The 20,507-nt window shown below is 41.6% G+C and overlaps 1 protein-coding gene across 1 annotated transcript; it reads right to left on the bottom strand.

The window, feature by feature from the left end:
• Positions 1-347: 347 nt before the first annotated feature.
• cass4 (Cas scaffold protein family member 4) lies at positions 348-20,440 on the bottom strand. The gene is made up of 7 exons (XM_040003203.1): positions 19,618-20,440; positions 6,772-7,158; positions 6,034-6,117; positions 5,839-5,937; positions 3,442-4,734; positions 3,259-3,339; positions 348-3,126 (listed from the first exon to the last, which is right to left on the bottom strand). The coding sequence occupies exons 1-7, from the start codon at positions 19,618-19,620 to the stop codon at positions 2,722-2,724; spliced, it is 2,352 nt and encodes a 783-aa protein (XP_039859137.1). The 5' UTR covers positions 19,621-20,440; the 3' UTR covers positions 348-2,721.
• Positions 20,441-20,507: the final 67 nt, after the last annotated feature.

The following is a 20,507-nucleotide window of genomic DNA, read 5'->3' as shown; positions in this document are numbered from 1 at the left end:
GGCAGGTCCGGATGGCTTTTTCTTTTAATAAATGTTACATCCCCCAGGAGGATGTCTCTTCTCCCTACTAACCCTTTGTTTTGTCCAGGCTCCACCTCCTCTGTCCTGATTGGATGCTGCGCAGAGTCCGGCTAATTGGTAATCAGCAGAGCACTATTTAAGGCCTGTGGAGCTGTGCTTCTGTGCCCTCTGGCCATTTTGGTTGCCATACTTGTGCAGGCCTGCATGCCTCTGTGTCTTGTGTGAGCATTGTTGTTTCATGTTCGGACTGCTTGTAGGGGAGAGCTGCCTTTTGTTTTGACACCCTGTTTTCTCCTGTTTATGTGTTGTTAGGTAGGTTATGGTTATAGGTTGTATATTTTGTTTCTTTGGAGTTAGGTAAGTTTCTTTTATTTCAACATCAGGGATGTTTTGTTTGTTATGTTGGCCTTGGCTCTCCCTGACGTTATACCTCAGTCTGATCCCATCACCAGTATTAAATAAACCTTCTAAAATTACCATCTTGGCTCCTCCTTCTCTATCCACCTTTATGTTCGTCCCTTCAACCCCCTAGACTAGCCAGGGGACGTAACATAAATGAAATCATTTAAAAACTGAATTTTTATTTGCTCCGGTTATCTTTGTCTAATATTAAAATTTGAAACACTTAAATGTGACAAATATGCAAAAAACAAACAAACAAAGTAACTAAGAAATCAGGAAGTGGGAAAAAATACGTTTTAATGGCAGTGTAGCTGATTTTGAGTTTGTTGCAGTTCCTCTGAGCATTGCAGTGTCTGAGTTTGAGCTGAATTAGCTGGGATGATACTTTTAGGAAGATTGTGTAACACATTCACAGAGAGGGCAAGTAATGAAGTACAAATACTTTGTTACTGTACTTAGGTAGAATTTTCTGAATTATCTGTACTTTGGTTGAGTTTTTATTCATTTCTAAACTTTTTTTACTTCACTCACTACATTTTTAAACAAATATCTTTCCTTTCTACTCCCCACATTTTCAAAACAAGCTTCTTACTTTAGGTTTAACACATTAGAGGGACGTTTTTATTTGCCATCACTGGAAGCCTTCAAACATCAAACTGATTTATGACACCATTCTGAGGATTAAAGTGGATCTGGAACCTCGTTTTTGGTGCAGATTTCTAGAATTTCTAGCCAGCGCTACAGATAGGAGAGAGCATAAATGGAGTAAGTGCCAGGTCATTTCAAATGTAACCTTTCTATCTGCTAACAGCAAACACACAAACTGTGTGCAGTTTGTCACACAATGTGTTGCTGCTGTGTTTCACAGGGAAAGAGGAGAAAGAGAGCTAACTTCACTCAGAGATGGAGTCAAGAGAGGGGAAAGACAGGACGGAAGAAGAGAGGTTAGATTTGGTAAGGTAAGGACTGCTCAGTGACATTTGATAAAGTGGAAATTTAAAGCTTACGTGTAATGTCCTGATGTTTTAAATCAGATAACAGATCTGTATATGATGTGAAGTTGTTTTCATATTGTGAACTGTCCTGCAGAAAACAAACTGAGGCCTTACTCAGCAGTCGCATGAAAACGCTCGGCGGTTTCGTGAAGGAGTAACAGGTTAGCTTGGTGTACTGCGTACATTTTCAGTAAAGAACTGTGGTGGGCTGGTGCTCAGTGGCTGTGGTGCTCATGGTTAGAGTTATATTTGAATCTGAATTTAAGCTAATGATATTTATCACATATAAATGATATTCATGTATTTAATTTCACCTTTACACTAACTGTATACCATTAACCTTTTTGACATTTATTTCATGCTTTAAAGGGCTAATGCATGGGCGGTAAATCCCCCTCACAGTGTTTTGTTGCGTGCTTGGCCCTGCTGACTGAATGACAGAATACCACAGAAATTTAAAACAGAGAAAACAGGCTAACTGGCTCACAGAAGGCAAGTGAAAATAAATAAATAAAACAGAAGTACTGAAAAGAACATCCAGGCGAACAGGTAGAAACAGAATACAAATCTTCCCCTTTGATCTCATGCAAAAGCATCATTTCAATACCAAGAACTAAGATAGCCGGCGGAACAGTTTGTAGGGGTGCAATGTTCTCATTTCCAGTCCCTTTTTAAAAAATCTATTTTCTATAACATGTTAACAAAGCAGAAAAATAAAGTTTTCAGTTGTGTGTGTCTGTGTTTTTATTTCAATATCAACAGAACTTCAACATATGTTGTACTCAGTCTTTTGTCAAGTAAATTTTGGGAATGCATAACAAATGTTTTTTGAAATATTTACATAGATATTAACAAAAAGTAGACTGTAACAACATGCTACTCAGAAGAATATATTCCATACACAATATAACAATATAGTAAAAAAAAACAATGAAGAAAAACACAGATAACCAACAAAACTCAAAGAATATACATTTCCCATAAGTCTAGAAAAAAATACTTTATACTCTGTACTTAAAATGCATTTTAACATTGGCTTAATTACAGCATCTTGAATGTGCAATTTATATTGATACTGCCTTTTAGTACAAATGCAATACCTTTTTGAAATAACCTGTGCCGGCTTTTTTCTACAGTTGTTAATATTTAAACAGCAACCTGCATTCATCAGCAAAAGCAACAGCATAGTTAGGCTCAGAAGTTGTACACTATAAACATGATTAAAAAAGAAATAGCTACATGACTGATGAATAAAACCTTCCTCTTCACATAGATCTGTACGCTTGATGCCGTGGGCTCACCCTCAGAGATCAAGCGATAGCCGAAAGTGCTGTGCTCTCTGGGCCAGCTGCATTGCAAACTCTTGAGCTTCGTGAAGAGCTTGCTTATCAGGAAAGTGCAGTGCCGCCTTCTTGGTGGCCACAGCTAGCTGCTTCAGGAGAGCGCACAGGTGGTTGCTCTTACACAGCAGACTTTGGTTAGACCCTTTACGATGGGCTTCCCTGTACAAAGTGTCTACCAGTCTCTGGCCCACCATAATCACCAGCTTACTTTGTGAGATGAATTTCTCTGGTGGCTGGCCATCCTGAAGGCTTGCCACAAATCCACCAATGGCCTTTTGGAGAGCACCAAAGTAAAGTCTACAGTGCTCTGACATGGAAGATAATTGCTTTTCTTCGGTGCCAGAGTCGGAGGAGTGTTGCTTGGCCTGGGCAGGGGAGAAACAGAATAAAGGTAAATAAAAGCCTTCTAGACTGGTTTGTCTGCTTCAGACTAAAAATCCTTTTATAAATTAAAAGGTCTGTTGTACAGGACTGTGTCAGCTAATGAGGAGACATACCTTCGTCGTCTCTGTTCTTGGTGTGACATTCTCTTTAGGTTCCTTCTGCACTTCCTGCTGTTTGTTTTCCTCTTTCTTGGTCTGAGGAAAATTCAAAGCCAATATATTAATAAGTATGCAGCATGGGTTTCTTGTGGCTAAAAAGTCATCTTTGTATTATGACAGAGGAGCAGAAGTTGATACCTGCAGCTCCACGTAATCGTTGTCATCCTCAGCTAAGTCCCCTTCTTGTTTGGTTTTGTCAGGACATTTTTTTTCTGGAGGATCCGTGGTGTTTACAGACTCTTGATCTCTCTGAGGAGTTCGGAACAGAAGCTTGCCATTGGCGTTGATGATCGATACTAGGCGCTTTACATCGTCTGGAATAGTTCTTGCCACCATAACAAAGCGCTCCAATTGGTCAGGTGTCTGGACCTTCCCTGGTTCCTGACTGAGCTTATTTAGAGGCCATTTGGCCTCATTCAGATTACTCACTGTTTGTTGTAAAATCACACCTGAATCCTCTATGATGGAAAGCTGTTTAAAGAGCCTGGTCTGCAGGTTGGCATCAGTCAAACGACGGGCATTTCCTTTAACATCTAGGGCAAAGTTTAGGAAGCCTGTCAGAGAACAAACAATCAACTCTGCTGCTTCTTTGATCTCCTTGAGATGTTTCTCCAGATGTTCCTTACACCTCCAATGACTGCTGACAAAATGCATGAGTTTGGGCACAGCTTCACAAACAGACTCCTGCAAGTCCAGCAGTTTGCGGCACGCCTCATCCTGACCGAGTGTTACTTCTCGCAGAAGCTCGGGGGAAGAGGAGCTCAGGGCCAGAGAGTCACAGGAGCTGTTGGAAGAGCTGGAGGCCGTGCTGATTCTTTGATTATCTGCTGCAGACAGATGCTTGTTTCGACCTTGCTCATCTTCACGCAATGCAGTTTGCCCGCTTTCTTGAATGCCGTGAAAGGTTGTACAGACCAGAAAGTTCCTCATCCGCTGCAGACGCACTCTTTGGAGTTCAAAATCATTGCTTGAGTTACCCCTGCACTCTATGGGGTTTTGATCATTGGGCTGATCGGTGACACCTTGGATGAGGTGTTCCTCCTTGGCTGGAACCACATATACAGACTCTTCTGTTGGCTTCGGGGTTGGAAGTTTGTTGTAATCTTTTGGTAATACTTTTGTTTTAATCTGGATATCGGGAGATTTTGGTTTGGGTATATCATAAAGCAATATAGGTGGACTTTCTTTTCGATGTGCTGGAAGAGTGTCATACATCGGCCTGGAAATTGATTTGCTGGACAAGGTATCAGAGATGCCACAGGATGGACTTTGTTTCTCAGGTCCCACTGGCACATCATAGATCAACTCAGGTTTGCGAGAACTGGGAAGGGTGTTGTATCCATCTATCATTTTATTTCGGGATTCTGTGGCTGATGGAACGGGGATGTCATAATTTGGCTCCTGAGAAGGGGGTGGTGGGACCGGATACACCTGTGAACAAGAACAAAGTTGTTCAACACTTAAAGTACAAGTCCTACATCTGTTTTGCGGGAAACCTGACAGTTGAGCTAGTGCCCTGGGACTTTTGTTTCCCAAACCCGATCCAATGAAGCATCTTTTGGATGTTCAGGAGCAAACTTGACTCATAAAGGCCCAAATTAGCACTTCATCGACCCCAAAAATTTGCTGGTAACATCCCAGTGCCATAAGTCAGATCTATGTCCTTACCCTGATAATCAGCAGTACTTTGTTAGACAAAGGAGTAACAGGCAGGTTAATTTTGATGTTTTGACTGATTTTCTGTATTTAAAAATAATAACAGACCACATTTATAAAAGGCACCAATCCTTGCTTCATTAACCTCTTAACATCTACCATGCTAGTTTTGTTTTGGCCAAATGCCAAAGGAAAAAAAATGTTACAAAATATTAGATTTCAAAAGAAATCTTCATACATTTTTACATCTCAGGCTTCATGTTCCAAACAGGTGAAAATTTTATAGAAAGGATGGACATTAACCAAATCTAAACCATATTAACCTTTGAAAGATATTACGAAATGAATGACTTGGTAGAGAAATTTATGGAAGAGGATTAGCGCCACTGGAAAAAAGTGGGAACGTCTTTTTTTCCCCCTTTTCTAGAATTCTGAGAAAAAAGTCAGAATTCTGACTTTAATCTCGGAATTCTGACCTTTTTCTTTTCAGAATTCTGGAAAATAAAAAAAAAGATGTGCTCACTTTTTTTCTCAGTGGCCCTAACAATCAAAACTGCTCCCAGCATTCATAGATGTTTACATCTGCGCTGTAACTGCAATAATTTAATCAACCGATTCACACTACAACCTGCGTTTGCCTCTTATCTGTAGTTACTTTTATTTAATTTAATAACTGTTTATAGTAACCATTGTTCTTGATGTAAATATGCATGAAATAAATTGTGTATGATTCTGTTCTGTGTCCTGTGTACTGTTTGTTTGTATATGTGTCTTTCTGGCTGCTGTTACAACCAAATTTCCCCTTGTGGGACAATTAAAGGCTTATTCTATTCTATCCTCTTCTGTAGAAATGAATCCTCTAAAACATCTGAAACTTACATAAGAGTCTTCTGGTTTGCTGCACATTAAAGTCTCCGGAGAGTTAAGGGCCTTCTCCAGAACTTGCATTCGTAGCATCGGTGTAGGAGGCGTTGTCTTCTGCGAATAGCACATTAGAAAGAAAATGAAGCTGTCGGACCAAAGCCCAATCAAATAGTATCATCTAAAGTTATCTTGACTTTGAGACATTCTTACAGTGTAAAAGGAAGCTTTTTTTGGTTGGTTCGGCACATCGTACATCTTCCCATTTGGACTGGATGCTGTACTGAAGGATGAAGGCTGCAGACAAAACAGTCAGGCTGTAATATTGGAGTTGACTGGCAGCATTTGCTCTGCTTTGATCAAAGCCACTTTTCCCCACTGACACATGCGTTAACACGTTTATGGGGACAGTGTTTGCTCTGAAGCCTGTTGTAAGTGCTATTATTCATACACCTTGCCAATTAATGCAGCTCTGTAATGAAAACCATGCTGTTCAGCGACAATTAGGTAGCTACTGTAGAGAGAAACAGGACTTCCCTGGAGCAGGAGAGGAAATGGTGAACATGCGGGAATATATCCCCCTCCTTCTGCTGCAAAGGCAGCCGTACAGACACTTCTGTTTTTCTGGGGTCCCTGTCAGCATGTGCTGCTGTTTGCAGTTAAAAGTGTCTGAAGTCTGTGTCTGTTTGGCTTTTACAGGCCCATAAAGACCCCAGCGCTGCATGCCTGTCCCCATGGAGAGGCCCCTGGTCTCCATCTGCAAGCTCTTTTGTCAGCAGGGGTTTCATTTCTACAACATTTCTACCTCTCTAATCATGAGCATTAACACTTCCTAAGAAGCATGAATGACTTTGACCTTGGACAAACAGACTGGCTATCAGCTACAACGAGCTCCTTTCCAAAAACTGCAAAATAATAATTTTCTAAATATAGAAAAAAAACTACTTGTACCTTGTGTGCTTCGGGTCCTGGTGCTTCTGGACCTTTTGAAGCCAATAAGTGAGCAGAGGGGACCTTGTAGATCATGTCCATGCGTTCATAAGCAGGACTGCTGGTGGTTCTGGGGATGCTGGGTGTCTGGTAGATATTTTGCACACTGTCATCAGTTTTACCATGAGTTGACCTGGGCACTTCATGCACTGCTGGTGTCACCATCTGCGGTAAGAGCTTTAGTCTGTTTGCAGGTGCCAGGCCATGTCGTCCATACAGAGAGCACATCCACCACCCGCTGGTTCCAGCCACGTTTGGATTTATCACTGTGAGGATGTCGCCCTTTCTAAAGGCCAGTTCATCTGGACACTCTGCTGTGTTGTCATACAGAGCCTTTGCTAATTGGTTCTAAACAACAACAAAAAAAGAGAGACAAATGAAATAAGGGTTAGAAGGTTGCATGTGGTACTACCACACAGGAAATAGGCTGTGGTCACGTATAATGGTATTTCCTCTTGCAAAATGTGAGTCGAACTCAGTCGTCAGACTCACAGGGGAAAAAATCATAACCCGATTGAAGGTCTAATTCTTCAGTGGCAACAATGCCAAGCCCAGCTGCAAACCCTACGCTAGCCATAGTCCTGTGTTTTAGGAATAAGCAAAAAATACTGTTAACAGCTTCTGATATGCATCACTTATACGTGCGTTTTGTTTCCCGATTACCAATAGTTGGAAAAGAAACTAAGATGACTTATTATGATGGAAATGGTGAAGGTCAGGATTATTACCTGTAATAACTTAGACTCCAGAGATAAATTAACTTGTTAACTTCTTTCAGTGACATATTTCTTTGCTTTCACTTCCAGATTGCACTTCCTATCGAGAGAAAAATAGAAAAGCTTCCCCTGTGGGCGATACATTTTGCTAAACTTGTTTTGAATCCCAGTTGCACTTTCTAAAAGAAGAATGGCTGCTGGGTCTTGTGAATGTTTTGTAGCTAAACCACTGCCAAGCATTGGTAAGCATTGTTAGCCATCGTTAGTTCTCGATTCCATAAAAGTACCCAGCTCTTCTATGTGTGACATGTGTATATATAACATGCGGTGTGTGAGAGTTTCTTGCAGCTTAAGCCTTGTTTTCTGTGGTACCCGTGTTGTGGGGAGACATTCAGTATGAGAACACAGATGTCACACACACACACACACACACACACACACACACACACACACACACACACACATCTAAACCAAAAACAATGGGCAGTGTTGAATGCATAGCAAATAGTGGTATGGTGTGCAGCCACCAACTCAAAAGAGGAAAGAGAGTTCAGGCACTAACTTAGCTCATAACTCTGTTTTCAATTCTTGTGAATCTCGTGCATATCAAAGGTTTTTTCATCTATAAATTTAATTCACTTTGACAGTTTTGAAAGGAGCATGGAGAGCCAAACCACTAATTTATTTGCCTGTAAGCAAAGACGTGGACATTGCTACTGACATTATGGGTTGTGTCTTAAATCATGTTTTTAAGACTCGAAGATTTTAAGTTGAAAGATTTTTTTAAAAAGGCATGTGAAAAGGAGTGTTTTTGGTTAACGACATGTCTCTCACAAGTCATTAACTAATTAGCAAACCATAGATAAAGCTTTTTAAAATGTTATCATGCAGAATTTGTGATTTAGCCCATAAACTCAGGAAAGCGTTGATGCATTTAAGTGTACTGGCCGTGTATACAGCAGTGCTTAAAATATTTTAACCATCATATCAGTCTCTAGTTAACACTGACTTGAGTGCTAAACAAAAATAGAGAACAACTTTTTTCTGGTGGTCATGCAGGTTGTGCATAAACTTCTGGGTTTCCATGGTAAACTGGTGGGAGACCAGCAGGTGAGACAGGATGCTGCTGGATCAGCCTTTACTTTGAGATCAGCTGTGATATGAGCTTTGTGTGGAAACACAGCTAGCATTAGCAAGTAGATAAGCTTCAGTGATGTGTAAGAGATGACTTTTCTCTCACTTAACAGCTCGGTCAGCATATGTGATGCAGAGAAGATCAGTTGTTAACTTCTTTAGCATTTCAACAAGGAAAGCTGTTGGTCTAGTGTAATAAACAGGCACGGCTCAGCAGCACCTTCAGATTAGCTGACTGAATGAAACACGTTTAAGCAGCCCACACTTTACCTTCATTTTTCAATAATATTCACTGTAGACATCGACAGTTAAGCGTGTCACAAACTGCTCGAGCCTTTTAATTCAGCTGATTTTATTTTTTTTATTTGTATATTTTAATTTACTGTTTTTAAACAGTAAATCAGGCCTGTGTTTCTGTTTATTTTTAGAGACACATGATGCCCACAGGTCAGCCATTACAAACTGATGATTTATTGAATATAATGCTGGACACTAAACAGAATCTAAAGTATTTAAAATGAGCTTATGATCTGAAACATACGCAGCAGTAATATTCATCCTTTTAACACTGATTAGGAACATTTTTCACACCTTCTGTAAAAATCACAAAATACCACTGCCACTGCTGTAACCTCCTTTTAATGCTGTTTAAACATTAGAGTCTATGGGAATCGACTCGCTTTTTGAGAGTCAGATGACCGCTAGAGGAAGCGCAGTTTTTGGGTCTTTCTGGTGGTGTAATTTCTCAGCATCAGACGTTTCCCACTAACTTGTGACTGAAAAGCTTCTGAAAAGCTTCAAAGATTACAGATTATGCTATTAAATTGTTTGCTCACACCTACTCCTGTTCTTTAAAGCTAATACGTATAATGAAGGATAGCTGGGTTACTCAAACACAGTTGCACAGACGTTGGGATAAACAAATACCGACATGACCTCCCGCTGATAACTCTGTGTGCGGGGAGAGGTTGGGGCAGGGGTACTGTGCTGGCTCTGCCCTCTCTCTGAGGGTGAATCTTCTGAAACAAAGAGCCCATTCAACATCAGAGACCAACACGCTCAGCACCTGTTGGGATGCGGGCCTGTGTTGCACACTGACCACAGCAGACCACGGCCTCCTGTCAACACACACGCGCAGACACATGCAGCAAGCCTCAGCAAACTCCCTAATCCTCGGGGTCATGCTACAGACGTGCAAGTGAAATACACAGGGTCCGATGACAGTCAGGCACCGTGGCACTGCGATCTACTTTCTCCTTATAATAATCATGCACATTATCCTGAGAGGACAACTGCTGAGCTTCATTATAAACTATCCAAACTCTGTATATTTAACACCCATAACCCATGAATGCACGTAAAAAGACTGACCTAATTGTCGGTGGCCAAATTTCATATATAGCCCTTATTTGAATGACACGCCGTCTGACATTTATAGGTCGCTCGTCCTCGGGCGGCACATGCACTCGTCCGTCCTTGCCTTGTGGCCGTGGTTCTGTGTCTGTGTGTTGATCCCCGAATATAGTGACAAAGTCAGATTCAGCTGTGACTCTTTTGGATTCCTGCACGCGCCTGCTTGTGCAGATCATGCCCGTGGACAGCTGGGCTTCAGCACTTCAGCTGGACAGCTGCCTCTGCCTCTCCCATCTCTTCTCTGTCCTGTTCACAAATTAACATCAGCTCACCAACGCAAGGAGTGGCTACTAAAAGTCAGGTGTAGAAGCCAACGAGTTGTAGCGGTTGTACATCGTGCGCTCTAAAGATAAAATGTCTTGTTCCAAATCTCACCTCACGGAGCGACCTGGATTAAAAACAAATCTGACACGTTTCAAATGATGTGTTTATTTCTATTGTATTAATTACATAGATTAATGTGTTGTTAAAAAGGTGAAAGTGAATTGGTAACACTGATGTCATTGTACCTCTTTTAAAAGGTCAACAACAGCAATACCAATGCACAAAAATACCGCATTTATTTTAGTCATTGTCATGCCAGGAAGCATCATGACTAAATGTGAAACAGTGCCACTGTCTCAAAATGATATCATGTTAGATTTATTTAAGCAAACAGCCTGGTGTCCAGGATTGAAGTAGTTCAAGGAAAGGAAACTTCTTGATGTTACTCCACAGATATATGACACAAATGTTACATGCTCACATCTCTGTGATGGGCCTTAGGATGGACACAGAGCTCGGACAACAACCGGTGTCAGCGGTCAGGGAGGGGACGTTGATCTTAGCTTACGCTATAGACTCTTCTTCAACGATGCCGTTCAAAAGCCCAAAACAGGTGCAGCCTTGCTAATGTAACAAAGACAACTGCAAGTATGGAACAAAAGAGAGAAACTCATAAACCACAAGTCCACACAAACAGATCATTCAGTTATAGAATTTCACAGTCAATTATGTATAATCGACCAGCTTCGACATGTATACACACACGTATTAAAATATGAGCACATATTTACTGCATAGGTGGTAACAATTCAGTCATTTCTAACAACGAAAGCACAGACTGCTCGGTCATCATAACGTCATCATTCAGACCCTGCACTCTGCAAAGTCGGTGACGACACTGCTAAAGGTCTTGGCGTACACGGCTCTGTTCTTTCCTTCCTCTTTTTAGCTCCCTTATTTTTCTGTTTGGCTTGCTAACCATAATTTGTACTGCCATTGCACCATTGAAGTACTCTGTAAGACACATGCGGAAAAACAACTCCTGGGAGGGAGGGGCTTATTTTTGTAGTCATGTTGATTGGGCCTTTGAGTCTTTGACTGCCAAGCACATGGTGACTGTGGGAAGGACAAACTCTTTTTTAACAGGAAGAGGTCTTTTGCTAAACTAAGTCAAAGAAGGCAGGTCATCTGCAGCAGTGAGGGGATTTCAGAAAGACCGGCCTGTCTCAGAGCTCTCCAATGCCCCATTACTGGACTTCTCGAAACTCACCTCTCTAACAAGGCCAATGTTTTCATGTGATCCATTTACTTTTTGTAAAAGTTTCCTACAAATGAAGATACAAATCTTCATTACTATTAGAAACTGTTAGTGAGGTCCAAAATGCAGTCCGTCACAGGCTGTGAGAGAGTTCACATAGAAACTCGCTGCTTCTTGTGTTTATTCATAATTCTACTGCCAAAGTATTTTGTAACCAGTGACGCACATTCAGCGGGTATTTTGTAACTGTACTACAAACTGGGAAGATAACTGGAACTTTTCTTCCTGTATAGCCAAAGAGCATCGTGCAAGTCGTATTTATGTGGTAGTGTTTACTTTTAGAGCCAGTGGAACATGAACAAGCTTAGGATCAGTTCCTAGTGTGGGAACATCCCCCTTTTGGTTGACCAAGACACGAACTCGGGGTCAGGTCAAAGCCTCGTCCATTATACCTTCAATGCAAATCTGTCACACAGGACCAGAGATGCACTAGGATTTAAGAAACAAAAATTCTTTTCCCAGGCAGAGTGGTGGGAGTGCAGTGCCGGAGATGAGACATGGCTGAGATCAACTCCTGTCTTTAATGTGTAACGGAAGTCAGCTTGTAAATATGACATATTAGAATTTCCCACAGAAACAAAGACAGTGTTGGTGGGGGCGGTGTGTGTGTTTGTGTGTGTGTGCGCAGATGGAGACAGAAGGAGGAAAAAGCAAAGTGTAATATCCCCATAAATTATCATTTGACACGTGTGGAATCTGTCTCTGGTCAATCACTTTTTCAATTTTAGATGATCTTCAGATGTGCTTCGTGGAAATCACTTTTGTCAACCTTCCCCCAACCCAAACAAACCCAAGAGGAGGTCAACACAGACTCTGTGGCAGTGACACCGACTCGCTGCAGCTGCCCTGGTATTTCCTGTACGGGAACTGGTGAGAACTATGTCAAAAACTCAACTAATGAAAACTTCCAAGCAGCTTTTGGTGGACTGATCTATGACTGAACTAAAGAAAAGAGACATTTAAAGTTTCAATACTCTTTTTCTACTGATGGAATAACTATTGGATTCTTTTGTTAAACCTGATCTCAGGATTAAAACTAGTAAGAAACAAAATATTTCCTTTTACAAATTAAAAGCGGATACATAAGAAACAAACGACACCATTTGGAAATTCGATGCTGCTGATGTGGTTTTTCTGCTACACTTCACTTGACAAGCGCAGCGTCTGTGGCTGAAGATTGAAGCCAACTCCAGTGTGCCAAAAACTGCAGTTTCTCTATTGTCTGTATGAGGCTAACTGTTTGTACAGCATAAACCATTAAATGACTCTAAACAAGAATTGGGTGCTCAAGTGTGAATTTATTTTGGACTCCCTTCAAGCGTGGTCAGGTGTGAGTCTTCAATAAAGCGGTGACGCATCCGAACAACTTGTATCTGTTTATTTACAGGGAGTGCAGAATTATTAGGCAAGTTGTATTTTTGAGGAATAATGTTATTATTGAACAACAACCATGTTCTCAATGAACCCAAAAAACTCATTAATATCAAAGCTGAATGTTTCTGGAAGTAGTTTTTAGTTTTAGCTATTTTAGGGGGATATCTGTGTGTGCAGGTGACTATTACTGTGCATAATTATTAGGCAACTTAACAAAAAACAAATATATACCCATTTCAATTATTTATTTTTACCAGTGAAACCAATATAACATCTCCACATTCACAAATATACATTTCTGACATTCAAAAACAAAACAAAAACAAATCAGCGACCAATATAGCCACCTTTCTTTGCAAGGACACTCAAAAGCCTGCCATCCATGGATTCTGTCAGTGTTTTGATCTGTTCACCATCAACATTGCGTGCAGCAGCAACCACAGCCTCCCAGACACTGTTCAGAGAGGTGTACTGTTTTCCCTCCTTGTAAATCTCACCTTTGATGATGGACCACAGGTTCTCAATGGGGTTCAGATCAGGTGAACAAGGAGGCCATGTCATTAGTTTTTCTTCTTTTATACCCTTTCTTGCCAGCCACGCTGTGGAGTACTTGGACGCGTGTGATGGAGCATTGTCCTGCATGAAAATCATGTTTTTCTTGAAGGATGCAGACTTCTTCCTGTACCACTGCTTGAAGAAGGTGTCTTCCAGAAACTGGCAGTAGGACTGGGAGTTGAGCTTGACTCCATCCTCAACCCAAAAAGGCCCCACAAGCTCATCTTTGATGATACCAGCCCAAACCAGTACTCCACCTCCACCTTGCTGGCGTCTGAGTCGGACTGGAGCTCTCTGCCCTTTACCAATCCAGCCACGGGCCCATCCATCTGGCCCATCAAGACTCACTCTCATTTCATCAGTCCATAAAACCTTAGAAAAACCAGTCTTGAGATATTTCTTGGCCCAGTCTTGACGTTGCAGCTTGTGTGTCTTGTTCAGTGGTGGTCGTCTTTCAGCCTTTCTTACCTTGGCCATGTCTCTGAGTATTGCACACCTTGTGCTTTTGGGCACTCCAGTGATGTTGCAGCTCTGAAATATGGCCAAACTGGTGGCAAGTGGCATCTTGGCAGCTGCACGCTTGACTTTTCTCAGTTCATGGGCAGTTATTTTGCGCCTTGGTTTTTCCACACGCTTCTTGCGACCCTGTTGACTACTTTTGAATGAAACGCTTGATTGTTCGATGATCACGCTTCAGAAGCTTTGCAATTTTGAGACTGCTGCATCCCTCTGCAAGATATCTCACTATTTTTGACTTTTCTGAGCCTGTCAAGTCCTTCTTTTGACCCATTTTGCCAAAGGAAAGGACGTTGCCTAATAATTATGCACACCTGATATAGGGTGTTGATGTCATTAGACCACACCCCTTCTCATTACAGAGATGCACATCACCTAATATGCTTAATTGGTAGTAGGCTTTCGAGCCTATACAGCTTGGAGTAAGACAACATGCATGAAGAGGATGATGTGGACAAAATACTCATTTGCCTAATAATTCTGCACTCCCTGTATTTGTTGTTTGTGGACGAGTAAGAACCCAGACGTTGTCTAATTTGGGGCTTGATGCTCTCTGCAGCAACACTCAGTCTTGTCTGTGTTAAGTTGCAGAAAACTGTTTGTCAGTCCATTAGAACAGATAGTTTATCCAGATTACAAGGTTTAAAAGAGAGGTGCAATTGGATATCATCTGCATGCAAATGATAGGAAATGATTTTAAAACTAATAATAATAAGGCCTAATGGCAGGATATGTAATGAGAATAACAAGGGGCTTAAAACAGATCCTTGCAGAACACTGCATGAAAATTCAGCTACATCTGACCAAAAGGTTTCCACTGACACCAAAGTGTTCTATTCGCCAGAATTGAAATGAACCATTTCACGACAGATCTGGAAACCCGGTATCAAAGGCTGAGCTACGGTCTACACAAGAACATGCTGTACAAACAGTAAGCCTCATATGGACAATAGAACAAGGACTGAGCAGTCACCGCTATCTGCGGCCATCGAAAGGTCATTTGTGACTTTAAGGAGAGCCGTTTCTGTGGAGTGCAACTTCCTAAAACGCGATTCAAAGTTATCAAGAATATCATGCTTCTCCAGCAGCGCCTTCCTTACTTGTGACCAAACAGCTTTTCCCGATCTGTGTCTAAAGACACAATTTTTAGATGTACCTTGCAAACCAAACGTTCTAATTAGAAAGCTTAAAGTTAAAGACCTGATAACTTAGCAGTTCATGTCTAAACCACTTGTGGATCTGAAAAACCAAAGTGTTAAAATGACCAAAACGCTAAAAGCGGGGCTGTGCTCAAAATCAGCGAGGGCGCGCCTGTGATACAGACTACAAATGGTAAATGGTAAATGGCCTGTATTTGTATAGCGCTTTACAAATGCACTACAGTGAGATGCATCTTTCATCTGCAGAGGTGTAGCATGAACAGTGGTTGACAGGCTGGTCAGAGTGAGGAGTATTTCTACAGATAACACTCGGGCTGCAGGCCCACTGTTTCCCTGACAGGAACTTATCTCATTGCTTGCACTCTGGTTTTATTTATAGTCACACTTCCTCATGCTCATCTTCTGCATTTTCTCTCACTAAAGATATTCACTACGGGATTGCTCAACATATTTTTTTCTTTGGGATCATTTTGATGCGTTAGTGCAGTTGCAGTAGTGAAGAGCAAGGTGACCGTATCAGCTCATTTTTGCAGTAGCCCTTGGGTGTCAAACATTCAAATTTCATGTTATCGACGTGTTTTCTTTACTTTTTGCACTCGAATACGAAAAGGGAGAGACGTGCATGCAAACAGAGGGATTACTTAAATGTGCTTTGGTGGTGAAATTTGCAGAAATGTAGTAAACTTCATACGTAACTTCACTGACAACTGAGGAACTAAAATATTGTTTCCTAAATCAAGAATGATCTCATGAGCTCAAGTATGGCCACTGGGAAGTAAACATAGCTCAGTTTATTTACAAAAATCCCCACCGGGGGACTTAAATGACAGAATATATCTTTAACATGAGCTTTATGCCACAGAAGCCACAGGGTTTAGGGAGCATGTGGGGGGCGCTCACTATGCTACTGACATACTTACCTCAAAGGTTATACAATCTTGAGTTCATGAGACCTGCGTGTTCTATGAAATTAACATTATATTCAGTTCATTAGAACAGCGGTCCCCAACCTTTTTTGTGCCACGGACCGGTTTATGTCTGACAATATTTTCACGGACCGGCCTTTAAGGTGTTGCAGATAAATAAATACAACAACATAAAACCAGTACCGGTACAAAAAAATAAGATTTATTCATAACACACGTGAAAAGACCCAGGGAAACCGAGTTAACGATAAAAACGATAAAAACCGATAAAAACCGATAAAAACCCTGAAAACCATAAATTTCACACCCGAGCCTCAACCCAGTACCAAACCACTAACGGACCGGTACTGGTCCTTGGTCCGGGGGTTGGAGACCCCTGTATTAGATGATAATGTTTCAAAAAGCCAAAACAAACTTTTGAAGAGAAACTCAAAGGTCTGATTTAAAAAATGAAATCTGCCGTTTTGTCGGCAGGCTGATATTAGATGTTGGCTGATCTGCTGACATTTATGACAGCAGACATTTATACTCTCTGTGTCTTAAAGATAAATGAAATGTAGGCCAGTATATCTGAATATTGAAATCACCAAATATTGGTATTGGCCTTGAATATTCTCTATCAGTCAGGCTCTATATAAACAACTATTTGTTGTCCGACTTAGGATGCTTCAGTTACGCTGTTGTGGTATAAATTTCCATTACATGAAAGTACAGCCCAACACTAATACATCTGATATCTGAGCGTCTGCTTTAGCGTCTTTTTCTTCACATTCTTTTGTTTTTCACTTCATTTCGGAAATTTTTAAATTATTTTTTAACATTGCAATTTACAGTACATGCATCTAGGTAGGGCTGTTGCATTGGCTACTATAATATCTCTTTAGTAGTGGCATAAGCTGTTTTTTGGTCACTTGGGGGAGCTCAGCAAGCTGTGAGAGAAACTTAATTTGGCCTCAAACGACTTCATAAACACATCTAACTCTTTAGCTCATACAGTAACACACTGTGCGCTCAGTGAAGCTTTTATTTATTGCTCCTCACTGATGGGAGTAGAAACCAAAGCAATAAGCTGGAAGACACAATAAAATTCCCTCACATGTGAAAAAAAAAGCCATGTAAGGAATGGGCGAGCGTGAGCATTCTCCTCGTGTTTGTAGCTGATGGGTTCGTTTTTTTGTTTTTTGTTTCACAACTACCTTTTTGCTATTACAAACTTGAACAACTTGATCTGTTAGCTATGGTTTTCAGATAAACCTCCCACTAAATGAGCTGGATCCACTCATTTATCATTACTGTAGTAATTAGTAAGTACTGTAGTCTGTTTGAGGAGGATCCAGTTACCTACTTTATTAATGATTTCCTCAAAAGTCCTCAGGAGTTAAACGCATGACTGAAGATCACAGGAGTTAAATTAGCTCAAGAAACTTAGATCAGCTTCCTTTTGTGGGTGATGTTGTTGCCACTTCTCCACACCAGCCTCCTGCTGTGTAAACCTCTGTGACTGTGCACTGACTACTGCTCTCAGATGATAAAAACAGACACTAAGCAACACACTAGGCGGCTCAAAATAGCTTTCTGCATCCTGATAAAGGCAGGGATCGGGTATAAAACAACCTTCATGTAAGGGAAGTTCGATTGCTTAAACAGAGTTAGTCATCAGCCAAGCCAGACAGTATTTTTAAAGGGAAAATGAATAAGATGAGCACAGTCAAACTGGTTGCTTCGCTTGGGGATTGTCAGAGTGATGCATATTCTTTCCCACCACTGGTAACTCCAGATAGGGTTTGGGAAGATTGCGCTCTGCTGTTTCATTCATCATATAGAGGTTTTTAAACTTTTTCTACCACCCGACCTTACACACTGACTGGCCTGAGAACTGTCCAACGCAGCAACTGGAGCAGAATTCTCAGCTCACTTTAATGCTTTCCACATCTGCTGTTGGCCGCAGTGCTCCCCTGATCCGCGACTCTCAGAGTGCTTCAACAAACACTCGTTTCTGGAGGCAGAATGGTGAAAATACACGATGACAACCGTGATACGGTGGGAAATGGTAGGATTCATTACCCAACTGGTGTGGCCTATATTAATGACGCTGAAGGTTCTCAGTCATCCAGCTCATCGTAGTCTAAGGAGCTTGAAAAGCGTCTGGACTTCTTTAAGTTTCCTTGAAGATGTTTCACCTCTCATTCGAGAAGCTTCTTCAGTTCTAAGAGCGATTGGTGGAGAGCCCCAGATTTTAAGCCCTATGGGCGTGTCCCCAAGAGGGTCACTGACCCCCTATTGATCCTCTACCTAATCACATGAGCCAAGGTGTGAAAACGGGTGTGTGTCAGAAAAGGTATTACAGTATTAAAGTGTGCGCAAGCCCTCCACCAAGTTTGATTTCTGTAGACTTTTTCAGCATATTCCCAAATGTCACAGTGACTGCCTTTCACAATAAAGGCACACAAAATAAAGGCTCCAATAAAATGATAATGGAGGACACTGTGTCATAATGCACATGTGATCCTCTCAGGAGATCGCCCGCGTCCCTCTCACCCTATCCCAGCATCCCCTCCTTCACTACATTGTGAACCTCCTCTGTGGTCTTCCTCCTGCCTGACCGCTCCATCCTCACCCATCTCAGCCTTTCCTCTAACTTTGCTTCCAAATTGCTCAACCTGAGCTGTTACAATAATAAATGATTGTGTAATTGTTCTTTTTGTGCGTATGACAGTTCTGGTTACTGACTCATCATTCACTTGTATTTGGAGTTTAATCAGTTTCCAAAAAAGACAACAAACAAATCAACAACTTGACTAACACTTATTTTCTGTAATTTGCTATCGATATTAGGATAATATTATAGGGATTTTCTTTAAAATGAGGATAATCATTAAGTTCTGAAGCTGCAGCAGCCCTATTCGAAACAATCATAGTGTTTGGGCTTGAAAACCACAAACATATCTAGAAACCACTGCATTAGTTGCTGCAGTAACTATTTTTGTAACACGTAGTTGATGAGTGAGCTGAGGTTGCAATGCAATCACGCCAAGAAAGTTGATTTTCCACAGTGCGTAAAGTTTCGGTGATCAGATGATAGTTTGAATATTAAGAGCTTGTGTCTGTTGGTTTTATCATTCTGAAAATATCCAGCTTCACATCCTCAGTTATCTGCGGCTGAGCAACTTCTAAAGGCTTTTGTGTTAATGAGGCTCTTAGAGTTTCCCTCTCAGCTGTGTCAGGATGGACTCAGGTTACAGCCTACAGTAGAGCAGGTCACAGGGGTGTGTGTAGAAATAGGTGGTAGCCGACACCGCGGCTTAAAGCGAAAGCCGAGCAGGTGGTCTACAGGCACATTCCTCTGACGGCGGGACACAACAGGGTGGATGCTGCATTACAAAGTAAAAGCTGAGTAACCGTTGAAGCGCAGAAGCAGCTGCAGCACTCACCATGATCGTTAAGGAAGTAGCTGCATCCACACAGAGAAATAAATCCGTCTGCCGAGGGTCGCAGTTTCAGTGAAGCGTGTGTGTGTGGAAAGTCTGCGTGCTGTCCTCTTCCTCCGTGCCTCACAAGCATATTGTCTGAGCTGTCACGGCGAGCCCGGCTGTTTTACACAGGGCGGAGAAACTAAGCTGCTTTCCCGCAGCCCCATTGGTCAGAGAGACACTCCTGCACACACTCACACAAACTTGTGCCCCACCCACTGCTTTTCTTTATGTTTTAACCCATCTTCATGGCACTCTGCACTTCCTTTACCCTCAATTTTTCTTGTAAAGCAGAAGTACCCTGCTCATCACTAGTCTGCCCTTCCAACTAACTGAGGGAATTTTTCTCATTGCCTTTTATTGCGTTTCCTCTTTATGTTTAAATATGGAACATTTCTCTATATTTGTGACTGATTGGTTTGGTTGGGTTAGCCAAGAAAACGGGGGTAGTGACTGTTGAAAGCACAAATTCTTGGGACTTTCCTTATTGTTGTCTGAATGACATACGGCGGGGTCGGGGAGAGCTGGGGAATGCAGAGGGGCGATGGGGCAGCCTGACCTTCCAGGCAGAGGTCAAAGGCCACACCAGAGAAGGGAAACCAGGAGCTTTGAGAAGTTTGCTTCTTTTTTCCCCTCTTTCCTGTTTTTGAAGATAAGACCAAGCAAGTTTAGAGGGATCGCTTAAGCTTAACTGTGACAGAAAGTGCGAAATGGCTCTGGCTGTTTGTGTGTTGTGTCCATTTGGTGCTCCTGACAGGTTGCCGCTCACTTTTTGCGGCAACAACTGTTCTTAAAATATCGACAGGATATCACTGAGACTGTGTTATAAGCTCTGAGGGGGACTTTACGCC

Source organism: Simochromis diagramma, unplaced genomic scaffold (genome assembly GCF_900408965.1).
Source record: "Simochromis diagramma unplaced genomic scaffold, fSimDia1.1 OVJJ01000646.1, whole genome shotgun sequence".
In the NCBI taxonomy this organism is placed as follows: domain Eukaryota; kingdom Metazoa; phylum Chordata; class Actinopteri; order Cichliformes; family Cichlidae; genus Simochromis; species Simochromis diagramma.
Note: the sequence above shows the minus strand (reverse complement) of the source record. Positions and strands in the feature narration are given on the sequence as shown.